Raw genomic sequence first — 27,818 nt, 5'->3', positions numbered from 1 at the left:
CGCGTTGCTTCTGTGGCTCCACGTCGGCACCAGCTGCGAGGGAAGATGGAGGCGCTGATTTTGGTAGGATCCGGAGGGGCAATGGAGATGCTACGTGTCCAGAGGGCCGAAAGTCAGGGTGCAGCCCGACGGAGGGTGGGAGAAAGGGAGTTCCTGGTAACCCTCGGGGATTGAAGGTTCTGGCTGTCCCTGGAATAGGTGTGTGGCCTAGTGCAGGAACTAAGCCTTGGTTTAGAGTAGGAAGCCCTGCAGCCGAGAGAGCCTGAAGTCGGTGGAAAGTTAGAGGGATTCCTTACAATACATAGGGTTATAAGCCTACTGGATTTGGGTACCTCAGGTTTTGCCTGTTTTTTTTATCATTGTAGATGATATCCTGATTTGAATTTTCCCCAAACCTCCGAACTTGTCCTAAGTTGTAAGACTATACGTGGTACAGGTGTTTTGTCATCACAGGAGCTTCCTGGTGGTTTTCAGAGTTTGATTCTCCATTTGATAAATACCCTGTTACATTCCTGCAAAAAAAAAAATTGTTGTCTCTTTACTTCAATTTCCTGTTAATCTCTGTTGTATAGGTTCGTCATGACAAAGAATCGATATTCCATCAAAGTTCTGGAATACCTGATAAGAGTTAGCATGGATTGTAGAGTATTTTTCCAGGCTCTTTAGTCTGTTCTTCTTTTTCCTCCCCATTTAGGCCTTAGGAATTCTTACTGTAGGATCTAGGATGCTAATTTCTCCCTCTCTGGTTACATGAGAATGATAGTGGCTAAGGAGGTGTATCAGTCCTCTTGTCCATATAATCGTTTTTTGGTTCAAACAAATAAAATACCCCTTCTTTAGCACTGGACCAGAGCATTTCTTTCAAAAGTGCCTTGTTTCGTAATTTGGAGAAGTTTATGTGTGTGATGTAGGAATTTAGCTCCCAAACTCCTTCCTAGAACTCTTTTCTTTCTTTTTTCATTTATTTTATTTTATTTATTTAGAGACAGAGTCTCACTTTGTCACCCTCGGTAGAGTGCTAGGGCATCTCACAACTCACAGCAACCTCCACATCTTGGACTTAGGCGATTCTCTTGCTTCAGCCTCCCAAGTAGCTGGGACTACAGGCGCCCGCCACAATACCCGGCTATTTTTTGGTTGGAGTTGTCATTGTTGTTTAGCAGGCCTGGCCTGGGGTCGAACCCACCAGCTTCGGTGTATGTGGCCGGCGTCTTACCCACTGAGCTACAGGTGCCGAGCCAAGAGAATAGCAAGTTTTAATTCCCCTTTCAACCTGTCAAAGGTAGAGATAATTCTTTCTCATAATGGGTTAGGGCGGCGGCCTCATATACCGAGGGTGGCAGGTTCAAGCGTGGCCCCGATGGAACTGCAACAACAACAAAAATAGCCGGGCGTTGTGGCGGGCGCCTGTAGTCCCAGCTACTCGGGAGGCTGAGGCAAGAGAATCGCCTAAGCCCAGGAGTGGGAGGTTGCTGTGAGCTGTGACGCCACGGCACTCTACCCAGGGTGACAAAGTGAGACTCTGTATCTAAAAAAATAAATAAATAAAATAATAATAATATGGGTTGATCAAATCTAGGAAAAAACTTAAAACCTAGATACTTTTAATATTTTCAGTACAGGCAGTTAACAATTTTTCTTAATCAGGTAACAGAATAGGATATATTCTTTGGAATTGGTTTCTTTGGAAATTTTAGACTGTTCCCTACATGTGTTGATAAAGGAGCATGCTTAGAGTGAGGAAGATGATACTTGGAGAGTTTTTTTTTTTTTTTTTTGTAGAGACAGAGTCTCACTTTACTGCCCTCCAGTAGAGTGCCGTGGCGTCACACGGCTCACAGCAACCTCCAACTCTTGGGCTTATGCGATTCTCTTGCCTCAGCCTCCCGAGTAGCTGGGACTACAGGCGCCCGCCACAACGCCCGGCTATTTTTTTGTTGCAGTTTGGCCAGGGCGGGGTTTGAACCTGCCACCCTCGGCATATGGGGCCGGCGCCCTACTCACTGAGCCACAGGCGCCACCCACTTGGAGAGTTTTTTAAACAATGGGTTTGTGTGTAAAGGTAAATTGGAAGAGTTATGTGTGTGTGAAAGTCTGTCACATTTTCTCTTCCCTTAGTTTTCTTCTCTCTTCTTCCTTAGTGAAGTCTATTTCAGCCAGCTTCTTCTTATTCCTTCCCTTTATGCCTAAGATGCTGCATTCACAGATCCCTGCTAATTTGGTCAGATACCCCTGAACTTTGTTTTAAAAAACATACTGATTGGCCTGGCCCAGTGGCTCATGCCTGTAATTCTGGCACTCTGGAAGGCTGAGGTGGGGAGATTGCTTGAGCTCAGGAGTTCAAGACCAGCCAAGAGTGAGAGCTCATCTCTACTAAAAATAGAAAAAATAGCAGGACGTTGTAGTTTGTGTCTGTAGTCCCAGCTACTATGTAAGGGTTGGGGCAACTAAGGTATGGGGAAGAGGGCTTGTTCAAGGAAATACAGTGTCAAAACTATGATTACATTTTGAATTCTTTTTTTTTTTTTGGCCAGGGCTGGGTTTGAACCCACCACCTCTGGCATATGGGACCGGCGCCCTACCCCTTTGAGCCACAGGCGCTGCCCTATGATTACATTTTGATTTCTTCATTTTCCCAGAACAAGTTTCTCTCTGATATTACTATAGGTTTTCTTATTATGGACTTTTCACCTCTTTAATATTCAAAATTGTCCTTTCAGCCATCAGTTATATAAACCTTTGGTTGGGGACAAAATACTAACAGGTATCAATTCTTTTCTTTTTCTTAAATTTCAGTTTGATATGAGGGTACAAATGTTTAGATTACATTGTTTTCATTTCTAAGGTAAAGTTCAAGTTGTAGTTGAGCCCTTCAACAAGTATCAATTTTTTTTATTTTTTTATTTTATTTATTTTTTTTGCAGTTTTTTGGCTGGGGCCGGGTTTGAACCCACCACCTCTGGTATATGGGGCCGGTGCCCTACTCCTTTGAGCCACAGGCACCACCCATTTTTTTTATTTTTTTGAGACAGAGCCTCAAGCTGTGACCCTGGGTAGAGTCCCATGGTATCATAGCAACCTCCAACTCTTGGGCTCAAGCCATCCTCTTGCTTCAGTTTTCCTATTTTTAGAAGAGACAGGGGTCTGGCTTTTTGCTCATGTTGGTCTCGAATTCATGAGCTAAAGCAATCCACCCACTTTGGCCTCCCAGAGGGCTAGGAATATAGGTGTGAGCCACCCCACCTGGCAGATAAGTATCAATTCTTGTACCAGAATTCTTGGAACGTTAAACTAGTATCCTCCTTCATCTTTTTTTTTTTTTCTTTTGAGACAGAGTCTCAAGCTGTTGCCCTGGGTAGAGTGCCGTGGCGTCACAGCTTAAGTGATTCTCTTGCCTCAGCCTCCCAAATAGCTGGGACTACAGGTGCCCGCCACAACACTCAGCAATTTTTGTTGTTGTTGGAGTTGTCATTGTGGTTTGGCAGGCCTGGGCTGGATTTGAACGCTGGTTCCGTGTATGTGGCTGGTGCCCTAGCCACTGAGCTACCAGCTCTGAGCCATCCTTCTTCATCTTTACCAACTCTTTTCAAATTTTCTTTTTTTGTTTTTTTTGAGACAGAGCCTCAAGCTGTCACCCTGGGTAGAGGGCCGTGGCATCACAGCTCACAGCAACCTCCAACTCCTGGGCTCAAATGATTCTCCTGCCTCCAGCTCCCAAGTAGCGGGGGCTATAGGCATCCGCCACAACGCCTGGCTATATTTTGGTTGCAGCCGTCACTGTTGTTTGGCGGGCCCGGGCTGGATTCGAATCCGCCAGCTCAGGTGTATGTGGCTGGCGCCCTAGACGCTTGAGCTACAGGCGCCGAGCCACAAATTTTTTTTTTTTTTTTTAGAAAAGAGTCTCACTGTGTCACCCTTGGTAGAGTACCGGGGTGTCACAGCTCACAGCAACCTCCAGCTCTTGGGCTGAGGCGATTCTCTTGCCTCAACCTCCCAAGTAGCTGGGACTACAGGCACCCGCCCCAACGCCTGGCTATTTTTTGTTGCAGTTTGGCCAGGGTTGGGCTTGAACCCGCCACCCTCAATATATGGGGCCAGCACCCTACTCACTGAGCCACAGGCGCTGCCCAACTCTACAAATTTTTTTTCTCTTTGCAATTTTGATTTATTTTCATCCCCCAATTAAAAATCTATATCCTTTTCCCATCGTTCCAACCTTTTTTATCTGGAGTTTCATGAGAAAGTTAAGCCCTAAGCATTGTGTGTAATGAATCAACTTTTCTGTATCTACCATGGTACTAGTTTTGTACCATCCTTGGGAGAAGTGAGAAAATAGTAATTTAAATAATTGTCTATATTCAGTGGTTCGGAAGCCTTAGTTGAGAATCAGGTGATATTTCCTAAATTTCTTTTTCTCTTCTTACTGCCCACACATACTAGCCCACAAAATTCAGCTCCATCTGATTTAGAATCACATTTCTTCTGTACTTCTTTTTGTCTCATCCCCTCCTCTGTCTGCTCAGCAACATCTCCTGACTCTTAGGTCTTTATCTTCATTATAGAAAGTGTGAGGAATCCCTAGTTCTCACCTTATATGTCTACTAAGCTAAAGAAAGGGTTCACTGTACCTGGATAGTATTTGACAGGCTACTCCTTAGAGAGGGAATCCTAAAGTTTGTTTAGGCTTCCTCTTTTTCCTGTTTTTGCTGGACCTTTGGGGAAATATGATTAAAGTATATTCTTTTAGGGCGGCGCCTGTGGCTCAGTGAGTAGGGCGCCGGCCCCATATGCCGAGGGTGGCGGGTTCAAACCCAGCCCCGGCCAAACTGCAACAAAAAAATAGCTGGGCGTTATGGCGAGCGCCTGTAGTCCCAGCTGCTCGGGAGGCTGAGGCAAGAGAATCGCGTAAGCCCAAGAGTTGGAGGTTGCTGTGAGCCGTGTGAGGCCACGGCACTCTACCGAGGGCAGTACAGTGAGACTCTGTCTCTACAAAAAAAAAAAGTATGTTCTTTTATCTTCAGCTCTATAAGGCACACAGGTACAAGACGTTGAGAAAAAGAGAGAAGTGAGAGGGGGTCAAGAAGAACTATTCATCAAAATTTGCATGGGTTATGGAATTTCTGAGTAACAGTAGGTTCCCTTCTTTTAGGTTACCTTATAATAAATCACATTTCTTTCTTTTTTTTTTTTTTTTTGAGACAGAGTCTCAAGATGTCACCCTGGGTGGAGTGCCGTGGCGTCACAGCTCACAGCAACCTCAAACTCTTGGGCTTAAGTGATTCTCTTGCCTCAGCCTCCCAAGTAGCTGGGACTGCAGGAACCCACCACAACGCCTGGCTATTTTTAGGTTGTAGTTGTCGTTGTTTGGCAGGCCCAGGATGGGTTGGAGCCTGCCACATCCAGTGTATGTGGTTGACACCCTACCTGCTGAGCTACAGGCGCCGAGCCAATATTTCTTTCTTGAATTAAGTAATCTAGGTCTAGCTTTCAAACTGATGGATCTCTTTCTCAGGTCTCCTTGTGGTCTCTAAAGAAAGAGACCTTTTCATCTCTTCCATTCCAGGGCTTAATTATATATTCTCAGCCTGCATCTTTGGACTCTGTTTCCTCTCTTCCTGCAGTTTCTGCTGGCTTTCTCTTTTTGAGTTTTGAATGAAAAGGGATCTCTGCAGGTCACCATTCTCTATTAATAACCTATGAAATCTTAAAGATAATGACTGTTCCCTTCCTCCTGTCCCCTCATAGCCAAATTACTCTTGCAGTCTAGATCTTTTTATATAATTTCTTCGAATTCACCTTGTGAATGCTTCTCCACTGCTTTACAGACTAGACTTCCAATTCTGTCCTTCCTAGTTGTTTTATCCTGTAACAATGACCAAATCCCAAATTCTAAGTCCCATTTGAAAATCAGATCATGCAAAGTTCATAAGGGTATGAGTATATATGTAGGAGGAAACTGTGTAGAATACATCAATGACTCTTAAAGACTGATACTGCTCCATGGCCTTTGCTTCCTGAATCATCTTAATGGGGCTTTTGTTAAATTCCTTTGGCACTAACAGTAGAGGTACTTGGCCTAAATGCCCCCTCCCCCTGCTCTGGGCAAAGGTATCAATTACATTAAGCCCCAAAGCACTCCCATCTCGTTCCTGGCAGTCCCCTGTGCCCCTCTCCCAGCTGCGTCCTTGCTGGTGCCTGGCCTCTCCATTTCGTTAGGCGAAGCAATCTCCTCATTCCTGTGTTGTGGAGATATATTTCTCAGCTAGGGCGTGAGCAGTGCCAGCACTGCCCCCAGTGAGGTCCCTGGCAGCCATAAAAATTTTTATTGTGATTATGTTGGTGTCGGGGTGTCCATCTGGGTTATTGCACACCTAGTTTAATTGATTGAAGTTTAATTTATTGACACTTCAAATTAAATGATCAGAATAAACTGTGCTGTTACTCTGGCCAGCTTGTTTTAATGGTTGATTGCTGGAAGCAGACCTCGGCTTGAACTAAAACCCCCAAAGAGCAATTGACGCTGCTTCTAACTCTCCCCATGTCTTGCCCTCCAAGAAGACCTTGTTATAGATTTCCGACATATTTATATATATTTTTTCCTTCTCCTTCACAGTGGTGGGAAAGAGTTGGTCCCTGGCAAGGTATAAATTATATCAGAGGTCTAGGGGAGCTGTCACATGGTTGAAAGAGGAGGAGGGGGCCTTTATGTGAAGAAACCCTTGAGAAGCCAGGTCTGTCCTAGGAGGGAAGAGGATGAATGGAATTATACAGATATTTGAGGGAGCCTAGTGGCCAGTTTAGGGTCTTTTTCATCTAGATACTTGCTACTATTTCTTTCTTTCTTTTTTTTTTGGAGACAGTCTCACTCTATCCTAGGTAGAGTGCCATGGCCTCATAGCTCACAGCAACCTCAAACTCTTGAGCTCAAGAGATCCCTTTGCCTCAGCCTTCTGAGTAGCTAGGACTATAAATGCCCAGCTAGTTTTTTTATTATTAGTAGAGACGTGGTCTTGCCCTTGCTTAGGCTGGTCTCAAACTGCTGAACTCAAGTAATCCACCTGCCTTGGCCTCTCAGAGTGGTAGGATTACAGGTGCAAGCCACCACATCTGGCCCCTTACTACTGTTTTTTATTTAACACCATTGAGGTGACTTGCTTAGAGTCAGGATATTGATAAGAAAAGTTGTTAAAAGGGGAACTAGAGAAGGCAGATAAAAGATGGAACAGAAATAAAGAATCAGTACCTGTCTACCCACTTGTGCGGAGTAATTACGAAGAAGGAAGGCAGAGTGCCCACAGGGGAACTGAGGAAGATGTTTGAGAGGCTGAGTCCATGCACAGAGTAAGATGTTCCTACTGGCAAGTGCCCTTTCACCCCCTGCCTCCCCTATTTCTGGGCTCAATAGTTTTTCTCACATCAGCTTATTAGAAACATCTCTCTTAGCCTTAGATTCCCTAGCCCATGTCATCTCTTCTGGTGTTTGACTACACCCATCTCTAGGAAGCCCTTTTTGTTGTACAACCTAAGTCATATGTGCTGCAGGTGAACCTGTCTCATTTGGCTTTTTTCTTGCTGTCAATGCAGATATCCCCATCCACAGCCACTTAGCCTGATTAGCTCTGTCACCCAATTTTCTGTAAAGTCTTTTCCTATTGTGTAATTTTAGAGGGAGACTAAAAAGGGAGACCAGAAAAGAGAGCACTTCTTCCTCAGGGTTGATTTGGGGGCATAACTAGACTGAAAGATAACATAGAGACTGTCATTTAAGTCTTTCATAGACTAGCTTTTTTTTTTTTTGAGACAGAGCCTCAAGCTGTCGCCCTGGGTAGAGTGCTGTGGCATCACAGCTCACAGCAACCTCCAACTCCTGGGCTCAAGAGATTCTCCTGCTTCTGCATTCCAAGTAGCTGGGATTACAGGCACCTGCCACAACGCCCCGCTATTTTTTGGTTGTAGCCATCGTTTGGCGGGCCCGGGCTGAAGTTGAACCCGCCAGCTCAGGTGTACATGGCTGGCGCCTTAGCTGCTTGAGCCACAGGCGCTGAGCCCATAGACTAGCTTTTTGTTTTCAGAAGTAGATATTGGGAGGGCTGAAGGATAAATCATGATACAGGCTCAGCGCCTGTGGCTGAAGCAGCTAAGGCGCCAGCCACATACACCTGAGCTGGGGGGTTCGAATCCAGCCTGGACCCGCCAAACAACAATGATGTCTGCAACCAAAGAAATAGCCAGGCATTATGGAGAGTGCCTGTAGTCCCAGCTACTTGGGAGACAGAGGCAGGAGAATTGCTTGAGCCCAGGAGTTTGAGGTTGCTGTGAGCTATGATGCCACTGCCCTCTACCCAGCGCACGGCACTCTACCCAGGACAACAGCCTGAGTCTCTGTCTCATTAAAAAAAAAAAATCATGATACAAATCATGACCAAAAATGCATCAGGAAGGGGTCTAGCTCCATTGCATTTTATTCTAGTTAAGTGAGGGCTTCCGGATTATCAAACTGGGAAGGCGGGAAGTTCTAATGTTGTTCTCAGGCCTCAGGTATGGAGTATAGTCTGATACATCTCTCTTCCCAGCAATGCTGTTTTGCCCATCAATTTTGTGATTGTTCATTTCCATGATAGTTGAAGAATTAGGGGCATGGTGCGGTGGGTCACTCCTGTAGTTCCCAGCATTTTGAGAGGCCAATGTGGGAGGATTGTTTGAGGCCAGCAGTTTGAAGCCTCAACCTGAGCAATATAGCCAGACACCATCTCTAAAATAAATTTAGAAAGTACCTGGGCATAGTGGTGTGGCCTGTAATCTCAGCTACTTGGGAGGCTGAGGCAGGAAGCTCACTTGAGTGCAGGAGTTCAAGGCTGCAGTGAGCTATGATGGTGCCGCTATACTCCACCCTGGGGAACAGTAGGAGATCCTGTCTCTAAAAAATAATTAACTAATTTTTAAAAAGGGAGAGAGAAAGGAATTCGTTACTGTATGACCCTTAGGCAAAACATTTTTCTGAATTTTAAGAAAGGGCTTGAGACTTTGCATTTTTGCAGAGCTTGACGGTTGGTTATCTTTGTCTTGCCCATTTCATAGTCACCAAATTCAGCCATTGAAAGCTGAGGGAGGGTATGGTGCTGGCCTTCACTCCCCCTGCTGGTTGTAGTTTCTCAATCATATTTATTAATTTATGAAGGCCATACACTCATTTATTGAAGTCATTACTGGGTGATAGAGGAGAAGGGATGATTTATAAAAGTATCTCTCATTTCCCTCTTTTATTCCTCCCCGCTCCACACCAAATTATATTCTTCAGAGAAAATCTCATTCAATTCTGAACCTGAGTCTATGAATGCCTTGAAATCCTAAAAATTGGGTGGTACCTGTGGCTCAGTGAGTAGGGCACTGGCCCCATATACCGAGGGTGGCGGTTTCAAACCCGGCCCCAGCCAAACTGCAACAAAAAATAGCCGGGTGTTGTGGTGGGTGCCTGTAGTCCCAGCTACTCGGGAGGCTGAGGCAAGAGAATTGCCTAAGCCCAGGAGTTGGAGGTTGTTGTGAGCTGTGACAGCACAGCACTCTACTGAGGGCGATAAAGTGAAACTCAGTCTCTAAAAAATAAAAAAGAAAGAAATACTAAAAATTTGTGAATGTGTATTTTACTGGGAACAAGGTCCATAAATTTCATCATCTTATCAAAGAGGTCTGCCCTAACTCAAAAGAAGTATTAGCCTTAACTGATCTAGGTCAAGCCTCTGATTTCTCCTATGAGGAGGCTGAGTCTCAGAGAATGGGAGAAGTTGAGTTAATGGCTGATTCAGGCTATATATAAGACAAGGATTGTGGGAGTTTTGAGACATTCCTCCTGTAATGTTAGAACCATTGGTGACTGCTTTCCATGGTTTGTATCTGTCAGATAGGAAAAATCTTTCTAGGTGTCTCTTGTTGCCATCAGTTCTTTCTAAGACATGTGTTCAGGTTCCTCTTTTTTCTTTTCTTTTCTTTTTCTTTTCTTTTTTTTTTTTGTAGAGACAGAGTTTCACTTTATGGCCCTCGGTAGAATGTCGTGGCCTCACACGGCTCACAGCAACCTCCAACTCCTGGGCTTAAGCGATTCTCCTGCCTCAGCCTCCCGAGTAGCTGGGACTACAGGCGCCACAATGCCCGGCTATTTTTTGGTTTGCAGTTCAGCCGGGGCCGGGTTTGAACCCGTCACCCTCGGTATATGGGGCCGGCGCCTTACTGACTGAGCCACAGGCACCGCCCTCTTTTTTTTTTTTTTTCGAGACAGAGTCTCACATTCTTGCTCCTAGTACAGTGCCGTGGAGTCATAGCTCATAGCAAACCTCAAACTCTTGGGCTCAAGTGATTCTCTCTTTTTTTTCATTAATCATGAACAGTGTGTCTATCAAGCCATTCTCTTGCCTCAGCCTCCCAAGTAGCTGGAACTACAGGTGCCCAGCTATTTTTTTTAGAGACAGGGCCTTGCTCTTACTCAGGCTGGTCTCGAACTCCTGAGCTCAGGCGATCCACCAACCTCAGCCTCCCAGAGTGCTGGGATTACAGGCATGAGCACTGCGCCCAGCTGGCCAGTTTTCTCTTTATAGCCAGTATGTGTGTTCTCATATCAGATGAGTAATTTTTTTTTTTTTTTTGGTAGAGACAGAGTCTCCCTTTATCACCCTCGGTAGAGTGCTATGGCATCCCACAGCTCACAGCAACCTCCAACTCCTGGGCTTAGGCGATTCTCTTGCCTCAGCCTCCCGAGTAGCTGGGACTACAGGCGCCCGCCATAATCCCCGGCTATTTTTTTGTTGCAGTTTGGCTGGGGCCGGGTTTGAACCTGCCACCCTCCGCTATATGGTTCAGCGCCCTACCCACTGAGCCATAGGTACTGCCTGAGTAATATTTTGTGGTACCTGTAACTCCTATTCTTTTTTTTTGCAGTTTTTGGTCAGGGCTGGGTTTGAACTTGCCACCTCCGGCATATGGGGCCAGCGCCCTACTCCTTTGAGCCACAGGTGCCACCCTGTAGCTCCTATTCTTTTCTGAGCAGTGTTTCTTCAATCCAATCTGCTTTGTGAAAACTGCTCTTCCCTGTCCAACCCTTTAGCTATTTCTTTTCTTTTTATCTGAAGTCCATAGGCTTGTTGCTGGCAAATTGGAGCCCTTAACCCCAGAGGAGCTTTTAATTTTAAAAAAGTTGGCACAGAGTCAGAGAGCAAAATACCTGCTGGAGTGGTATCTAGGAATTTCTCTTTCTACTTTCTTTTACCATCTTGGTTTTACTTTATAAATAGGATGAAACAAAAGCATCTTGTTATAGTTTCTAATTGGTCAAGACCTATTGTCAGGTCAAGGTACCCCCTTTTGCTGTGGCTCTAAGGATTTCTTTTTAAGCAGGGAATGAAGAACTTGACAGGAATCTCAGCCAGATTCTTGTGATCTTTCAGCTCCGCAGGTAGCATCCTCTAACTCTGTGAAAGCTTCTTGGTTTTTTTCTCCCTTAAATGAATCAAATAATTAATCTAGCTTCTAACTTTTCTGTCTGCCTGCTCCAAACACTATTCTCTCAGATTTTGGGTGGCTTACCAAGATTTTATCCCAAAATGTTCTCTTACTTTAGACATTGTAAATGGTTTTCAGAGGTCATCTCTACTAGTTTGTTGTTCGTTTATTTATTTACTTATTTATTTATTTATTTTTTTGAGACAGAGTCTTACTTTGTTGCCCTCGGTAGAGTGCCGTGGCATCACAGCTTACAGCAACCTCCAGCTCTTGGGCTTAGGCGATTCTCTTGCCTCAGCCTCCCAAGTAGCTGGGATTACAGTACTTATTAGTTTTTTTTTTTTTTTTTTGTAGAGACAGAGTTTCACTTTATGGCCCTCGGTAGAGTGCCGTGGCCTCACACAGCTCACAGCAACCTCCAACTCCTGGGCTTAAGCAATTCTCCTGCCTCAACCTCCCGAGTAGCTGGGACCACAGGTGCCTGCCACAACACCCGGCTATTTTTTTTTGTTGCAGTTCGGCCAGGGCCGGGCTTGAACCCGCCACCCTCGGTATATGGGGCCGGCGCCCTACCGACTGAGCCACAGGTGCTGCCCACTTATTAGTTTTTATACACACCACGGAATATTGTCTACTAGTTTGTCTCACAGGACACACAAATAGTTTTTATGCAGAGCTGCCAGTTTTATTTTTTGTTTGTTTGTTTTTGAGACAGAGTCTCACTATTGTCACCCTGAGTAGAGTGAGACTACAGGCTATTTTTTGGTTATAGTTGTCATTGTTGTTTGTCAGGCCTGGGCCAGGTTCTAACCCACCAGCTGGGGTGTATGTGGCTAGCGCCCTAGCCGCTGAGCTGCAGGCACAGAGACCAGAGCTGCCTTTTTACTTATTTTTGCTAATGAGTGATCCTGAAGAAGCTGCATGTCATCCAGAAGGCCCACAGGGGGCAGCACTAGGAATGACTCTTCTCCTCTATTCCTCAATGTGGTTCTGGGAGATGTTGATGTTTTTTTACCAGGCTTCAGAAGTCTCTGGTATCAAAGACTCATTTTCAGCAGCCTAGTTGCTTATTCAGTAGTGTTTCACTTGTCCTGAGGAGAACATTCTAGTTTTCTTGATAATAAAAACATAATGAAAATCTGTCTGAACCACCCAGCCTCCCACAAACCAATCTGCCTATACATCATTTCCAGGCACCATTAGCATTTGAGGTGAAGTTCTGTTATACACTCAGGCTGTGGCTCTCTGAAAGTCAGTGCATCACAGAACTTTGTCTCGAAAGCTTTCTAGCAGCTGCCCATTTGGGGAGTGGGAAGGAAGAAAAGACCTTTTAAATCCTTTGAATATGGCCCTAAGCTTACAGGGTCTTTTCTCAACAATCAGCATTTAATGCGTTACAAGGTCAAATCTAGTCCATTGTCCAGGAAAACCATTTCTCAGTAGCTGAGAGTTATTTATAAAGTTGCCCTTTGCAAAAACTTAAAATGAAATTACATTATCAGTAATGGCTTCTGGGGCCTTTAAACTGGCTGGTTTTATGGCATGAGGAGAACTGGTAGCCCTCCCCTCTCCTGAGAGGTAAAGGCCCCAGGCTGAAGTGGAACCAGCTGCAGTCAGGAGGTGGCAGGAGAAGTAAAGGAGAAGCTGCTGGCCCTTGCTACAGCAGAGTGGAGAATTAAAGCAGCAATTAAGCTCTTGCCTAAATTCTCAGCTTTATTTAATGTGGTTCTTCCTTTGGAAGTTTGAAATGAGCAGCCTTTTCTATAACGCCTTCTTTCCTCTTTCAGAGCTCTAATAGTCAAATCTGGTCTTTCTCCTTGCCTTCCTTGGCCTGTCTTTTATTCTTACCAGGAAGATCCAATGTTTCTATTTTGGAGGTTTCTTTGATAACGTTTTCTCTGAAGCCAGTGAAAATGACCAGGAGCAGAACCCAGGGATGTGTTTCCCTCTTTGCCAGTGTAGCTGTTTTAGGCATTCATATCCTGTTGGCCACAAAGGATATTGTCTGACTCTTCCAGTTGGCCGGTGGCCATTAGGGCTTTTCTTTTCTTTGGGTTCTAGGGATGCCAGACTCTATGGCTGCAAGAACCACTTTCCTATGCCAGATTAATGCCTACTTTAAACTAATGAGCAGCTCTGTGAGGTTGCTGTGTGTGGATAGAGGAGCAAAGCCAATGATTCCCCGGGAAAAGGTTATGGGAAAAATGGTTTCTTCTAAATTTCCTTCCCTTTGGACTTTTTTCCTTCCATTAAGGAAACTCATCCCCATTGATGTCTCCCTTTTGGTGAATTGAGGACCCAAGTTACTATAGAACTGAGTCTGCTTAATGGGAAGGTCTGTCTGTGAGGAATCAGGAGACCTGCTTCTATTTGTGATCTTTTAGACTAGACTGGAGAGGACTTCCCTCTACTAGATGACAGAGTCCTTTGGTTTGAGATAGGAGTTCTTTGTATCTTGTTTATTCTAAAGTATAATGTTTACAGGATGGACATCTCTAAGGAGTGTTTATCAGAGGAGAGATAAGATTCGTAGTGATATCACCCAGAATGGCCATACCAGAAAATCCACTTATATGTGGAAGTCTAATTATAAAAGTCTCCCAGATGCTTACTGCATCAAGAAAATTTTAATTTATTCTCAAACTTCCTTTATTCTCTTAATTATTCAACAAATAGCCTGGATGCAGTGGCTCATGCCTGTAATTCTAGCACTCTGGGAGGCCCAAGGAGAGTGGATCACCTGAGCTCAGGAGTTCAAGACCAGCCTGAGCAAAGTGAGACTCTGTCTCTACTAAAAATAGAAAAACTAGCTGGGTGTCAAGGCAGGCACCTATAGTTTCAGCTGCTTGGGAGGCTGACGAAAGAGCATTGCTCAAGCCCAGGAGTTTGAGGTTACTGTGAGTTATGATGCAGGGCACTCTATCCAGGGCAATAGAGTGAGACTGTCTCAAAAAAGAAAAATTATGGGCAGTGCCTATGGCTCAAGAAGTAGGGCACTGGCCCCATATATTGGAGGTGGCAGGTTCAAACCCAGCTCTGGCCAAAAACTACAAAAAAAAAAAATAAATAAAATAAAAAGATTTATTAAAAAAACAAAAAGAAAGAAAAATTAATGGGGCATGGTGGCATCTGCCCATAGTCTTATGGGGATGCTGAGGCAGCCAGATGATTTGAGCCCAGGAGCTCAAGGTTGTAGTGAGCTCTGATTACTGTATCCGAGAGAGATTCTGTAATAAAAAAAAAAAAAAAAGGATGCCAGGAAAGCTATGTTAACCAGTTTGATGAAAATATTTCAAATTGTATATAAAGCCAGTGCATGGTGCCCCATGATTGCATTAATGTACACAGCTATGATTTAATTAAAAAGAAAAAATGCCAAAGATGTGAAGCTGCAAACACCTTCCACATGCTTATCAATGTCTCCTCTCCCTTCCATTTTTTCCTCTCCTACTTTTGCTGGGTTTTTGAATGTTGCTGGGGTAGAGAAGAGAGTACACCAGACCGAAGTGATATGTTTACAGTTGAAAAAGGGAGTTGAGTGTAGCCATCAAGACTGAGGCTGATGGGGGCGGCGCCTGTGGCTCAAAGGAGTAGGGCACCGGCCCCATATGCCGGAGGTGGCAGGTTCAAACCCAGCCCTGGCAAAAAAAACTGCAAAAGAAAAAGACTGAGGCTGATGGTTCGGTGCCCATAGTATAATGGTTATGGCACCAGCCACGTGCACCGAGGGTGGCAGGTTTGAACCCAGCCTGGGCCAGCTAAACAACAACAACTGCAACCAAAAAAAAATAGCTAGGCGTTGTGGTGGGCGCCTGTAATCCCAGCTAGTTGGGAGGCTGAGGCAAGAGAATCGCTTAAGCCCAAGAGTTTGAGGTTGCTGTGAGCTGTGACACTGCACTCTATGGAGGGTAACAGCTTGAGACCCTGTCTCAAAAAAAAAAAAAAAAAAAAGACTGAGGCTGTGATTCCTTTACAATAGCCAATATCCTTAATTTGATTCTTGGTAGTGAAAGAAAACTCCCCTCTTGCTTACTATCACCAGGACTCAAAGTGTTTCTCAGATCTTCTCACTGCTTCTTAACTCCCCTCAAATTCAGGTTGGTTTTTGTCTTAGCAAATTAAGTGGTTGTGATTAGGGGAGGTACTGGGGATTATAGGAGAGGTTTTGGAAGATGGCTGTCTTACTAGTCTGCATTCAGAACTGGCTGTGTGTGTGTGTGTGCATGCGCGTGCACACACAGACACTCGTTTCTCTCTGCTCAAGTGTGTAGGTGGTTTAGGGAAGGCTTGCTTTATGCCTCTGCATTGCTGCTGCATTGGGACTGCAGAAACTTCCAAGTATGCTAGGCATTCAACCTATTTTCAAATGACCATGTTCAGTGCCTACTAATTAATCTGATCACATTCCATACCCACCTGTGCATGGGAGACCAGGGAAAGAGGTTAATTTGGAAAATAACTGTACTATAATAATAGCATGGCCTATCTTGATTAATCTCCCTGTGAATCGAAGAAACTGTTTCTCTTATCCTTCTTTGTAGTCCTTTGTTGAAATGCTTTGTTGAAGTAAACCTTCAGTTCAGTTTACTTACCACTTGGTTGTTCTCAATGGGAAAAGTAAAAATCTAACCACATTGGGGTAGGGGACATACAGAGGCAACTGTATGTATCTGTATCCTCTTGCAGCCCCAGTGGGAGGAGGGGGAAGTTATCTGGTTTGCTAATGGTGGTGGGTGCCTTCAGGACTGAAGTTATATTCATATCTCTTCAGGAACCCTCCCTGTATACTGTCAAAGCCATCCTGATTCTGGACAATGATGGAGATCGACTTTTTGCCAAGGTGAGATTCCCTTTCAAATTAGTTCAGGAGCAGGATAAAGACTTATTCTGAGATTTGAATCTTGGGACAAATCCTATTAACTCATATTCCTTGATAGTATATATATATATATATATTTTTTTTTTTTTTTTTTTTGTGGTTTTTGGCGGGGGCTGGGTTTGAACCCGCCACCTCCGGCATATGGGACCAGCGCCCCACTCCTTGAGCCACAGGCACCGCCCTTGATAGTATATTTTTTCAAAAATTTTTCATCTGACCTTCACTACTCCAGATAGAAACGAAGTTTTCTTTTGTCCTAGTTATACTACTTGCCTACTTGCTGTCCTCAGAGTTTATTTTATTTTATTTATTTATTTTTGAGACAGAGTCTCATTTTGTTGCCCTCTGTAGAATGCCATGGAATCACAGCTCACAGCAACCTCAAACTCTTGGGCTCATGACTCAAGCGGCTAAGGCACCAGCTACATACACCTGAGCTGGTAGGTTCGAATCCAGCCCAGGCCTGCCAAACAACGACGGCTGCAACCAAAAAATAGCCAGGCGTTGTGGCGGGCACCTGTAGTTGCAGCTACTTGGGAGGTGGAGACAGGAGACTGGCTTGAGCCCAGGAGTTTGAGGTTGCTATGAGCTATGATGCCACGGCACTCTACCCAGGGCAATAGCTTGAGGCTCTGTCTCAAAAAAAAAAAAAAAACTCTTGGGCTCAAGAGATCCTCTTGCCTCAGCCTCCCAAGTAGCTAGGCGCCCACTATTTTCAGAGATGGGGTCTTGAACCTATGAGCTCAGGCAATCCACATGCCTAGGCCTCCCAGAGTGCTAGGATTATAGGCATGAGCCACCTGCGCCCAGCCTGTCCTCAGACTTTAACTTCCATTTTTATCAGCTCCAGGGTAAGGAAAAGCTTTGGAGCCTTGATTTCTAAAAAGCAGTATCTGGATATTAGAAGCAGCCTGTCCTGCCCATGTTTTATAACTTCTCCCTGGTGAACTTTTCTGGGTTTTTCCAGGATATTCTCTTGTACAGAGGGTGCCAAAAAATGCATGCACATTATAAGCAAGGGAAAAACTGTATTAAATTTGTAATACTCAAGTCACATTTGACTTCTGCAATTACAAGAGGCGTTCAATGTGATTTGTATTCATCTTTTGTTATTGGTACATAGTATTACAATTTTAATAAGTACAGTTTTTTCTTTTCTTTTCTTTTTTTTTTTTTTGTAGAGACAGAGTTTCACTGTATCGCCCTCGGGTAGAGTGCCGGCCTCACACGGCTCACAGCAACCTCTAATTCTTGGGCTTATGCGATTCTCTTGCCTCAGCCTCCCGAGCAGCTGGGACTACAGGCGCGCGCCACAACGCCAGGCTATTTTTTTTTTTGTTTTGTTGCAGTTTGGCCGGGGCTGGGTTTGAACCCACCACCCTCCTCGGCACATGGGGCCGGCGCCCTACTCACTGAGCCACAGGCGCTGCCCCAGTTTTTTCTTTTCTTAAAATGTGTATGCACTTTTTTGGCACCCTCTGTAGTTATTAGGGTTCCAGTCCCAGGTGTATACCTATCATCAAGCTTGTTTCTTAGAGTGATGTTTCCAACTTGGATCTATTGAAAGAGAAAGGAAAGGACACCCCTCTTCTTTCCCTCCTTACCCTCCTCCTCCTGCAGAAATTTCTTCTGTCCCTGGTGTATTAACTCCGGGCGAGCATAGCATAAATCAATCAGCAGGTAGAGATTAGTTTAGAATTCACCAGCTGTTCCTTCCTGTAATTGGATGTAACTATGCAGGACACCTTTTGAAACAGTTATCCAGTTACTAAATGCCAGACCTGTCATAGGTCTTCAGCTGACTGCGACGGATTAGCCCCTAAAGAGCAGAGTGATTTAGCAGCCAGCATCTCCACCCCCTTGCCAGGGAGAGCCTGAGAGTGGGCTCAGTGATGTGCTAGATTGCCTCTTGCTTCCTTTTAGTTTGCAGAAAAGAAAGCTATGATACCAGAGACCACAGGGCAGGGTTCTTTAGAGGAGGTTTTTGGAGCCTTTCCCTATTCCTCAGCTTCATACAGTGAGTGAGGATCTAAAGAGAGTGTTCTGTGCTTCTGGTGTTTGTGTATTCTCTGGCATTGCTTCTGGATATGGGGTAGTTCCTAGGTAGCCCTTGATGAGAATGGTCTCAGGAGCACTATCCTAGAACACAGAGGAGCAGAGCTTCATCACAGGGCTGGTAGGCCTCTATCCTCAGACGCTCTTGGATATGTGAGCTGGGGTTGGTTACAGTGGGGTCTTTAATTTTTGTTTTTTAATTTGGTTATTCACTGCTCATTTCCTGACTCTGTGGTCCTTCTCCATGTCAGTAGTTCTCCTTTGTCCCAGGCCTTGAAGGAGAGAAATCTGAGATCCCAGGGAAAAACATAGTCACTAACCATTCTGAATTTTCAAATGTAATGACCTAACCCTGTTTCCCTTCCCTCTGACCAGTACTATGATGACACCTACCCCAGCGTCAAGGAGCAAAAGACATTTGAGAAGAACATTTTCAATAAGACCCATCGGACCGACAGTAGGTCATTTTCCTTTTGCTACTCCCTGTGTTGAGGGGAACTATGTGGTGGGAAGGGGGGTGGCTACAGGACTTCGGAGAAAGGATAAAATGACTCTCCCTCCTTTTTCTCTTTTTTTTTCCTCCTCTCCTCATATAATAAACTCTTCAGAAATGTAATGGGGAGGTGAGTGTACCTCACGCGGGAATACCGTGCTGGAAGGTTGGCTGTTAGCTACCTGTCTAGTCCCTGGATTTATGAGCCTCACTTGACAAATTTAACTGCAGCTCTGCTTATTGTACCGCATCCATTAGGGCAGGTAAATGGAAGTCTGTAAAGGTGACCGCTCTGCATTTTCACCTCCGAAGGATCGACTAGTATCCTGTCTCATATACAAGGAGGGAAATAAGTGTAGTGGGGAGGAGGTGACTAGAGGAAAAGACACATTTAGACTCTCTCAAGTTTATACTTCTTTTCTGCTACTACCCAGAAAGAGCAGATCAACTTTGGTCTTGGTAGGTTATTACCTCAGCCCCAAACTTACTTATTTCAGGCCACCCATTCTTTCCACCTTTCTTTCACCCCAGGCGAAATTGCCCTCTTGGAAGGTCTGACAGTGGTATACAAAAGCAGTATCGATCTTTATTTCTATGTAATCGGCAGCTCCTATGAAAATGAGGTGAGTGTCCCCACCCCTCCTGCTATCTCTGATTCCACTTCCTAAACTGAAGGCAGTATACAGCGGCTAGTTTGGGGCCCTGGTAGAGCCATACTTCTCTGCTGCTGACTGGGCTAATGAAATTGTCAGAAATCCCCCACCAGCCTCTCAAACACAGCCCAGCAAACAAATCAGCCTAGAAAGGAAGTTTTTTCAGATCTTTTATTTCCATATAGTAAACTCCACATATGTGTTAATACCCTTCCCTAGATAGCATTTTTGTTTTTTTGTTTTTTTTTTTCTAGATAGCGTTTTTTAAGATAGATTTCTGAGGTGTGGCCAAGGTTGGGTCAGGGGGTGGGAGACACTTGGCTCCTGCTTTGAAGGCTCCATACCTGACTGAGTTTGGGTCAGTTACCCAACAACTCTCGGGAGTCATGTTGAAGCTATACATTCTGAAAGGTTCACTTGGGAAGACTGTGGTTATAGTCCTAATTTGCTTCCTATATGCAGGAAAAGCTATTTGCCTCAGGTAGCAATTTCTAGGAGAGTAGATAAGTAAAAATAAGCCCCCAGGTAGTTTGAGGCAAAAGTAAAAGTCTGAGAGAATCAGCTCTTACTGAGCTCCTACTTTATAAGGTACATTTGTTTTTTTTTTTTTGTTTGTTTGTTTGTTTGTTTGTTTTTGCAGTTTTTGGCCAGGGCCAGGTTTAAACCTACCACCTCCGGTATATGGGTCCAGTGCCCCACTCCTTGACCCACAGGCGCTGCCCTTTGTTTTTGTGTTTTTTTTTTTTGAGACAGCATCTTACAACGTTGCCCTTGGTAGAGTGCTGTGGCGTCACAGCTCACAGCAACCTCAACCTCTTGGGCTTAAGCGATTCTCTTGCCTCAACCTCCCAAGTAGCTGAGACTACAGGTGCCTGCCACAACGTCTGGCTTTTTTTTTTTCTGGTTACAGTTATCATTGTTGTTTAGCTGGCCCAGGCCAATTCAAACCTGCCAGCCTCAGTGTATGTGGCTGGCGCTGTAACCACTATGCTACTGGAGCCAAGCCACATTTGTTTGTTTTAAGAGACTTGGGTTGGGGGAGTATCTCCAGGTTGGGGGGTGGGTGTCTGGCTGTTTTACTCAGACTTGTCTCAAACTGTTGACCTCGAGCAATCCTCTCACCTCAGCTGGAATCACAGGTGCCTGCCTAGCTTGAACTACATTTAGAGGTTATTTAAACTTTATACCATTTCTGTGAATTGTAGAATATTAGTGCCTTTGTTTTACAGATGAGGAAACCAAACCATGAAGAACCATATAAAATTACTTGTATTTGACCATTGCAGTTTCAAGTAATTCAACCCAATAACTTTCTCAGGGTTGCACACTAGAAAATGGCTCAGCTGGGGGGATTCAAGCCCAGATCTGTCTGACTCAGAAGCCCATGTTCTGGGCGGCACCTGTGGCTCAAGGAGTAGGGCGCTGGTCCCATATGCCGGAAGTGGCGGGTTCAAACCTAGCCCAGCCAAAAACCACAAAAAAAAAAAAAAAAAAGCCCATGTTCTTTCCATTATGTCTGCAGTCTTCCTCTGACCTCAGTAATTGGTTGGTTAATGGTTTCTCTACCTAAGATATCTGACAGGAGAGTTCTATTTGAACTTTTGGCTAAAAGAGATGTCAAATTGTAGGATCACGTAGTAGAATTTAGTTTTGTGAGATACTGCAGGTCCTTTTCCTGTATGCTTTCATTTCCTTTCTACCTTATGTTTTGGGTCCTTTGTGAAAACCTTTGTCTTTTGAGACTTAATGCATTCAAGGGTTTTGTTTTTATATAGCAGCTTTCAGGCCATTGCAGCTTACCCTTCTGTTTCCCAACAGCTGATGCTTATGGCTGTTCTGAACTGCCTCTTCGACTCACTGAGCCAGATGTTGAGGTGAGCAGGCCATTCTTGATATCAGTTTGGGAGAGAAAGTAACTGTTCTTCAGGCCCAGGGATTTGGAGGGGATTGGGAGAGGGCCAAAGGACTTGATTTAGTTTTAGAAGTCGGGTTTATTATTTCAGAGTAATTCACTCTGGTGGGGAAGACTGGAAGAAGAACATGTACTGGGCGGCGCCTGTGGCTCAGTGAGTGGGGCGCCGGCCCCATATGCCGAGGGTGGCGGGTTCAAACCCGGTCCCGGCCAAACTGCAGCAAAAAGGTAGCCGGGCGTTGTGGCGGGCGGCTGTAGTCCCAGCTGCTCAGGAGGCTGAGGCAAGAGAATCACGTAAGCCCAAGAGCTGGAGGTTGCTGTGAGCCGTGTGACGCCACGGCACTCTACCGAGGGTGGTACAGTGAGACTCTGTCTCTACAAAAAAAACAAACAAAAAAAAAAAAAGAAGAACATGTCCTTCCCATGGAATAATTCTTTTACTAAGGAAGGGGATTAGGAGGCAGCAGAATCTTCACTTCCATGTCTATTATTATAATCCCTAGGGTCTCTGTCAAAGTTCTAAGTATCCTTATGGTGTTTTCCTGGGCTTTTTTTTTTTTTTTTTTTGAGACAGAGTCTTACTTTGTTGCCCTTGGTAGAGTGCTGTGATGGCAGAGCTCACAACAACCTCAAACTTGCCTCAGCCTCCCAAGTAGCTGGCACTGCAGGTGCCCACCACAATGCCCAGCTATTTTTAGAGTGAGGTCTCAGGCTGGTCTTGAACCTGTGAGCTCAGGCAATCCACTCATCTTGGCCTCCCAAGTGCTGGGATTACAGATGTGAGCCACCGCGCTCGGCCCTGGGCTTCTTTCTTTACATTAGAAGTAGGGGAAGGACAGACCTAAGGAAGTATCCCAAATAATGCATCATTACCTTGGGAATGGAAGCAGCACTCTCAATTTTTCAGTTGTAGCCCTAATTTTTCCCTTCTAAGTACCAGGAGAATGTGCCATTCATCCTTTCCTCCCTTTCCACCTCCCCACTAGCCCTCTCTCCATGTAGATGGGCAATGGAAGAAATATAAGATACTTTTCTTGAAAACATCCAGGGCTCTGAACTTCATTCCCCCAGCAGCTCCCAAGTGAACCCAGTACAGACAGCCATCCGGAGCAGAACAGCAGGCGCTCTCAGGCCCACAAATCAGCAGGGCAAATGGCTCAGATTTCCTCAGGAAGAGGATGATTTATTTCTTAGCCAGGTGAATGAATAGACTTCATTTCGGGTAATCTAGTGAAAGAGTCAAACTGACGGATATGACAGGCCACATGTACCAACCACCGGATCTGAGGCTGGTATATGCAAACCCTGACTGTTCCCCCTTATTGAGCTTCTTTTCAGGGTCTGAGCAGAGCTGGTAAGGGAGAGGGAGGAGGGGGAGCAGAAACATGCTTTGGGGGCGGCGCCTGTGGCTCAGTCGGTAAGGCGCCGGCCCCATATACCGAGGGTGGCGGGTTCAAACCCGGCCCCGGCTGAACTGCAACCAAAAAATAGCCGGGCGTTGTGGCGGGCGCCTGTAGTCCCAGCTACTCGGGAGGCTGAGGCAAGAGAATCGCTTAAGCCCAGGAGTTGGAGGTTGCTGTGAGCTGTGTGAGGCCACGGCACTCTACCGAGGGCCGTAAAGTGAGACTCTGTCTCTACAAAAAAAAAAAAAAAGAAACATGCTTTGGAGTTTTGTAAGAGCTTGAATGCAAATAGGGTTTGCATTCAGCCCCTCCTCACCTCCTACTACCTGCAGATTGAGTCTAAACTCTGTTTATTTCCTTTTTTCCACCCACTGATGTCAGTGTTTATGAGCAGTATTATGGGCAGCATCATGGCAGGTAGGAAAGAAATTTTAATAATAGCTGTGGATAATCAACCCTTGAATAGTCAGAAGTGACTATTTTTTAAATCTCCAGAAATTCCTGATCCTACTCAGCAAACAAGGAAGGGATTTAGAATAGATTAGCTAAAAAGTTCTTCACCTTATTTACTTCTTTGTGTGGTTGGTAAAGACATTTATTGGTTTAGTTTAGGGTCCCTAATTCAAATAACATCCTAGGATTCCTTTCATATACAGGCTGGTTTTTCTTTTCTCTTGGGGATGCAGGAAAAATGTAGAAAAGCGAGCTCTGTTGGAGAACATGGAGGGTCTCTTCTTGGCTGTGGATGAAATCGTAGATGGAGGGTGAGTTCTCTGACCTGCCTGGATCTGGCTTGATGGGATGGGGTAAACTGTCCTCGTCTTCAGTCCAGCATGTCAAGTGGCCAGAGGTCCTCTCCCCACATTAAGTTGGTCCTTCAGGACAGAGTGCGCAATGATCTCTTCTTTGTTTTCATAGAGTGATCCTAGAGAGTGATCCCCAGCAAGTGGTACACCGGGTGGCACTAAGGGTAAGGAAGAATGTGTTTCCCTGCGTGTGGACTCCCATCTGTTCACAGACACCCTCCTCTGACCTGCTGAATGTGTCCATAGAGCCTAATTCTTCCCTTCCTTTCCCTTTGTCCCATAGAAGGGAAGCAGAAGGAACTTATTTCTGCCCTTAACCTGGTGCCTAGCATTTCATACAATCTTTGCCCAAAGTGGATATTTGATACATATTTACTGATTGAATAATGAAATAACAAACTTTTTCTGAAACTGTAAAGAAATTTGAAGGATGGATGCAATCATGTGAGGTAGAGGAATGCCTTTCTTGTCTTTTAAAATGTTATGTAACTGAGGGCAATACCTCTCTATCAGGAAGTACTTATTTACTGGAACCTAAGTCCCCTTCGGTATTAGTGATATCAGAAAGGGGCCCTGAGTTAACCACAGAAGTCTCCCAAGTGCAGAGAGAGCCCACTAGCAAATTTGAGGGGTACAGAGACGTCTGAGCAAAGCAAACCTTCCCATTCACAGAATGTCCTGGCTCTGACCTCCACATAGTGAAGGCTGACAGTGCTGGGTAATGGGAAATCTTCTCCCTTAACTGCAGTGGGCTCCATTTGCATAGTTTAATCTTCTCCTCTAACATATGTCTCTATGTGGCAAGAGAGAGGCCCCCCCAACTCCTCCTTTCTCTTCTCAGGCTGCTGTTGCAGCAGTTTATTTCTTCAAATTAACATGCAGTCGTTACCCATCAGGCCTTGCGGGATCCATCAAACTTCCCCTGGCTCCCCCCATTCTTTCCCTAGCGGTGTTGATATTCAGGGGAGGTCTCTGACTAGGGAGTCAGGTCCCCTGCCCCCAAGTTGAGGGAGTTACAGACCAGATAATACTATGATTAGTAGGAGTGGGGGGAGGGGCGATCTTTTAAGAAGTCCTCCTGCCTTAAAATGGAGGGTGGATGAAATGACCCTTTTGTGTTCACAGTCCCTCTGGCCAAGTTAAATTGTGACTGTCCTAATCCTTAACAGGGACTGAGAAGTTTAGTGCTCTGCACTTTGCTTCAGTTTAAAGGATCACCTTTTTCTTCTCTACTACCAGGCTCCAATCAGGTCTTACTCCAGCTTTCTCCCACACTAAATGCTTGTCTCTGTGTGCCACAGGGTGAAGATGTGCCCCTCACGGAGCAGACAGTGTCCCAGGTATGATTTTCTCCATTCTTCCTTTTTAGATGGACTGGGCCACTAATGAGACTAGAGTAGCATCCTCCTGCCCCCCTGCCGAGTCTAAATGAGCCTAGAAGACTGAAGACACATCTTTGATCCCTCTTATTCCTGAGAAACTGGACTCATACAGCCAAACATTCCCTACCCCCACTCCCTACTCCTGTTCTAGTTTCTTGTGAGCATTGGCTGTCAGCTTTGCTCTGTACCCTTCAAACCCTCCCTGCCTGATGCCTCGTTCAGTGATTTATTCCCCAGCAGAGGCTTGCCTTAAGCAGATGGTCTGTGTGCATGTGTACACTCTCTCTCTTTCTCTTATTATTCAAATGAGGGCTAAGCTGGAAATGCATATTCCAGAATATGCAGGTTTTGCAGATCCATTTTGCTACCTTGACTGCAGATAGATTGTCTACCTGATGCGGGAAAGGGGGTGAGGGCAAGGGAGGGGTTCTGTTTTCTACCCACTTGACTTGGTATTTTTCCCAAGAAGTCCATCTGGATGTGGTAACCACCCTCTGCCATTTTTACATATGTCTAGTAACCCCCAGTTTTTTTTCTTTCCTCCCAGGTATACCTCTTCTCTCTTCATCCCCCCAGTGGATTTGAATTTTTTTGGAATTTCCCAAACTGAAAATCCTCTAGGGCCTTAGAGAGAGCTTCTTCCCATTCCTCTACCCTTGGGGATTTTCTGTTCCCCATTCTTCTAAGGACAGGGAAGGCAAGTGAGGGGAAGGAGATCCCCAACCTTCATCCCCATCGTGGCCCCTCAGCAAGCCTCGCCTCACTGCTGCCCTTGTCTCTACAGGTGTTGCAGTCAGCCAAAGAACAGATCAAGTGGTCACTTCTTCGGTGAAGACCTCAATGTTCCTGGCTCCTCAGCACCTTAAAAAAATCCACGTCTGCTGTGAATTCTCATCCAGTCCCCCAACTGATACTCTCAGGGCCATCTTGGGGATCATAAGGATCCTTAAATCTCCATCCTATCTATTTACAAACACACCCAAGCCCCCTGAACACTTCCTATTCCTTCTTACCGTTTGCAGTTCTGGGAGTAAAGCTCCCAGCAGATTTGGATACCGGGCTGGGGAAGTATCCTGTTCCTGTCTAGACTGGATTATGCTCCCATGCTCTCCTACCCCCTTATTTTCTCCTCGACTTCTGGGCCCTTTGCTGTAGCTGTGCTGCAGATCAAAGCAGGAGAAAGAATGTGCTGAGTGTTTCCCTCCTGTTGCCTCTGCCCAGCCTTATCCCAACAGCCCATATGTCCAGCAAGGGGAGGAAGAGAGAATTATTTTTTATACAATGAGTGGGGGTGGGATGGGTGAGGATGTATCCAGTCTCAGCCACAGCCCCACTTGGCCTCAGCATTTTCTCCCATTCCTTCTTACTATCCTGTCTTTCACCTTGGGAAAGAGACTGGGAATAGCTCCTACTGATGGGACAGTGTATAAGAAACAGTGATTTACATATTATTGGATAGAGCTTAAAAAATTCATTCTCTACCCAGATCCTGGCATATAGCTTCAAAACTGCTGTGATGAGTGTCCATCCCTCCGTCAGCTACCTACCTTACTCTTTACTATCCATGGGATCTTTGCATGGTTTGTCCTCACTGTGCCCTGGAGCACAGCCACTCCCTGGGACTAAAACTCCACTTTAATATTGGGAGGAAGAATTTCTGCTCAGAAATGGAGGAGTAGAATTTATGACTTGGGCCTCAAAGCTCTCTTGGTCCCCTCAACTCCCCCACGTGTTCACTCCTCTGCCTTGGGTCTGCAATCTGCTGCTTAACCCTGTCCTCTCTCTGCCTCAGCCTTACATTTAAGTAGTAGGTCTGGGCTTTTCCCCGTGGTTGCTGAGAAAGGTGCCTTTCTTCATAAAATCTTTGGGATTCGGATTTCCCCAGGAAGATGGAGAATGCAACACCCACACTTGCATCTAATCTGCCCCTTGACCCAAAACTTCCTCCCCACAAAAATGTCTTAACAAAACCTTTCTGAGATTTAGGCATTCTGCCCTACCCACTAACTGCCAGTTCTTTACCACTGAAATGGGGCAGACAGCTGGGCATATTTAAGGGGGCATCTTTGTGTAAGAAATGTATGGAGTCAGGAGATAGCCACCCTCATACACTGCTGTGTACAAAGAGGAATAAAACGGATTCTTTTTCCAAACTGCCTTTGTGTGATGTTTCTTTTCCTCTTCCTCTTTTTTTGGCAGCTACTCCTATTCCTCCAGCCTCCTCCCCTCTCCCCATCTTACAATATTTCTTCCCTGCTACCTCGGAGACTCCCCAGCAATCCCCCATCCCTAATTTACGGTGCTGTTTGCCTCCTTGGCATCTCTCCGTCCCCTCGCCTGGAAATTGGCGCCAGGGGTAGGGTGGAGATGGTATTTTCTCAGTGGGAGTCCCAGGGAACTGAGTTCTTCCCCCACCAACCCCAAAGCCAGCTGCCTGGGCTCCCGCCTCAGCCATTAGTAACCCGGAGACGCGCACCTGCGTGGGGGCTCTCCTCCGGCCCCTGCTCCCTTCCTGCACCTCCCACTCCCGCTCTGAAGCGGCGCTGAGCGGGTTATTTATCGGAGCCAGTGCTGCTCCAGAAGGTCAGGACGGTGGTGTAAATAACCTCTTCTCGCCATTTCCCCGTCCCTCCAGAGCCTACTCCCCTCCCCCTCCTCCACCTTTATTCGCACAAATGAATGTGGCTGGGCTGGCGCTAAGCCTGGCCCTGCATCTTAATGGGGCGGTGAGCTCACAAGATGGAT

At 45.5% G+C, this 27,818-nt stretch overlaps 1 protein-coding gene across 2 annotated transcripts; it reads left to right on the top strand.

Annotated features, from left to right (window-relative positions):
- On the top strand, positions 1 to 27,229 carry COPZ1 (COPI coat complex subunit zeta 1). 2 transcript variants are annotated; one of them, XM_053556772.1, is made up of 9 exons: positions 1 to 63; positions 16,262 to 16,330; positions 18,800 to 18,881; positions 19,449 to 19,540; positions 21,389 to 21,444; positions 23,572 to 23,649; positions 23,804 to 23,855; positions 24,993 to 25,031; positions 25,858 to 27,229. In XM_053556772.1, the coding sequence occupies exons 1-9, from the start codon at positions 46 to 48 to the stop codon at positions 25,903 to 25,905; spliced, it is 534 nt and encodes a 177-aa protein (XP_053412747.1). In that variant the 5' UTR covers positions 1 to 45; the 3' UTR covers positions 25,906 to 27,229. The 2 variants fall into 2 exon arrangements, with proteins under 2 accessions (XP_053412747.1, XP_053412746.1); XM_053556771.1 differs by lacking the exon at positions 25,858 to 27,229 and adding an exon at positions 25,621 to 25,850.
- The last annotated feature ends 589 nt before the right edge of the window (positions 27,230 to 27,818 follow it).

This window comes from Nycticebus coucang, chromosome 12, assembly GCF_027406575.1.
Source record: "Nycticebus coucang isolate mNycCou1 chromosome 12, mNycCou1.pri, whole genome shotgun sequence".
Taxonomy (NCBI): domain Eukaryota; kingdom Metazoa; phylum Chordata; class Mammalia; order Primates; family Lorisidae; genus Nycticebus; species Nycticebus coucang.
The sequence above is the reverse complement of the archived record's forward strand: the minus strand, read 5'-3'. Positions and strand labels throughout refer to the sequence as shown.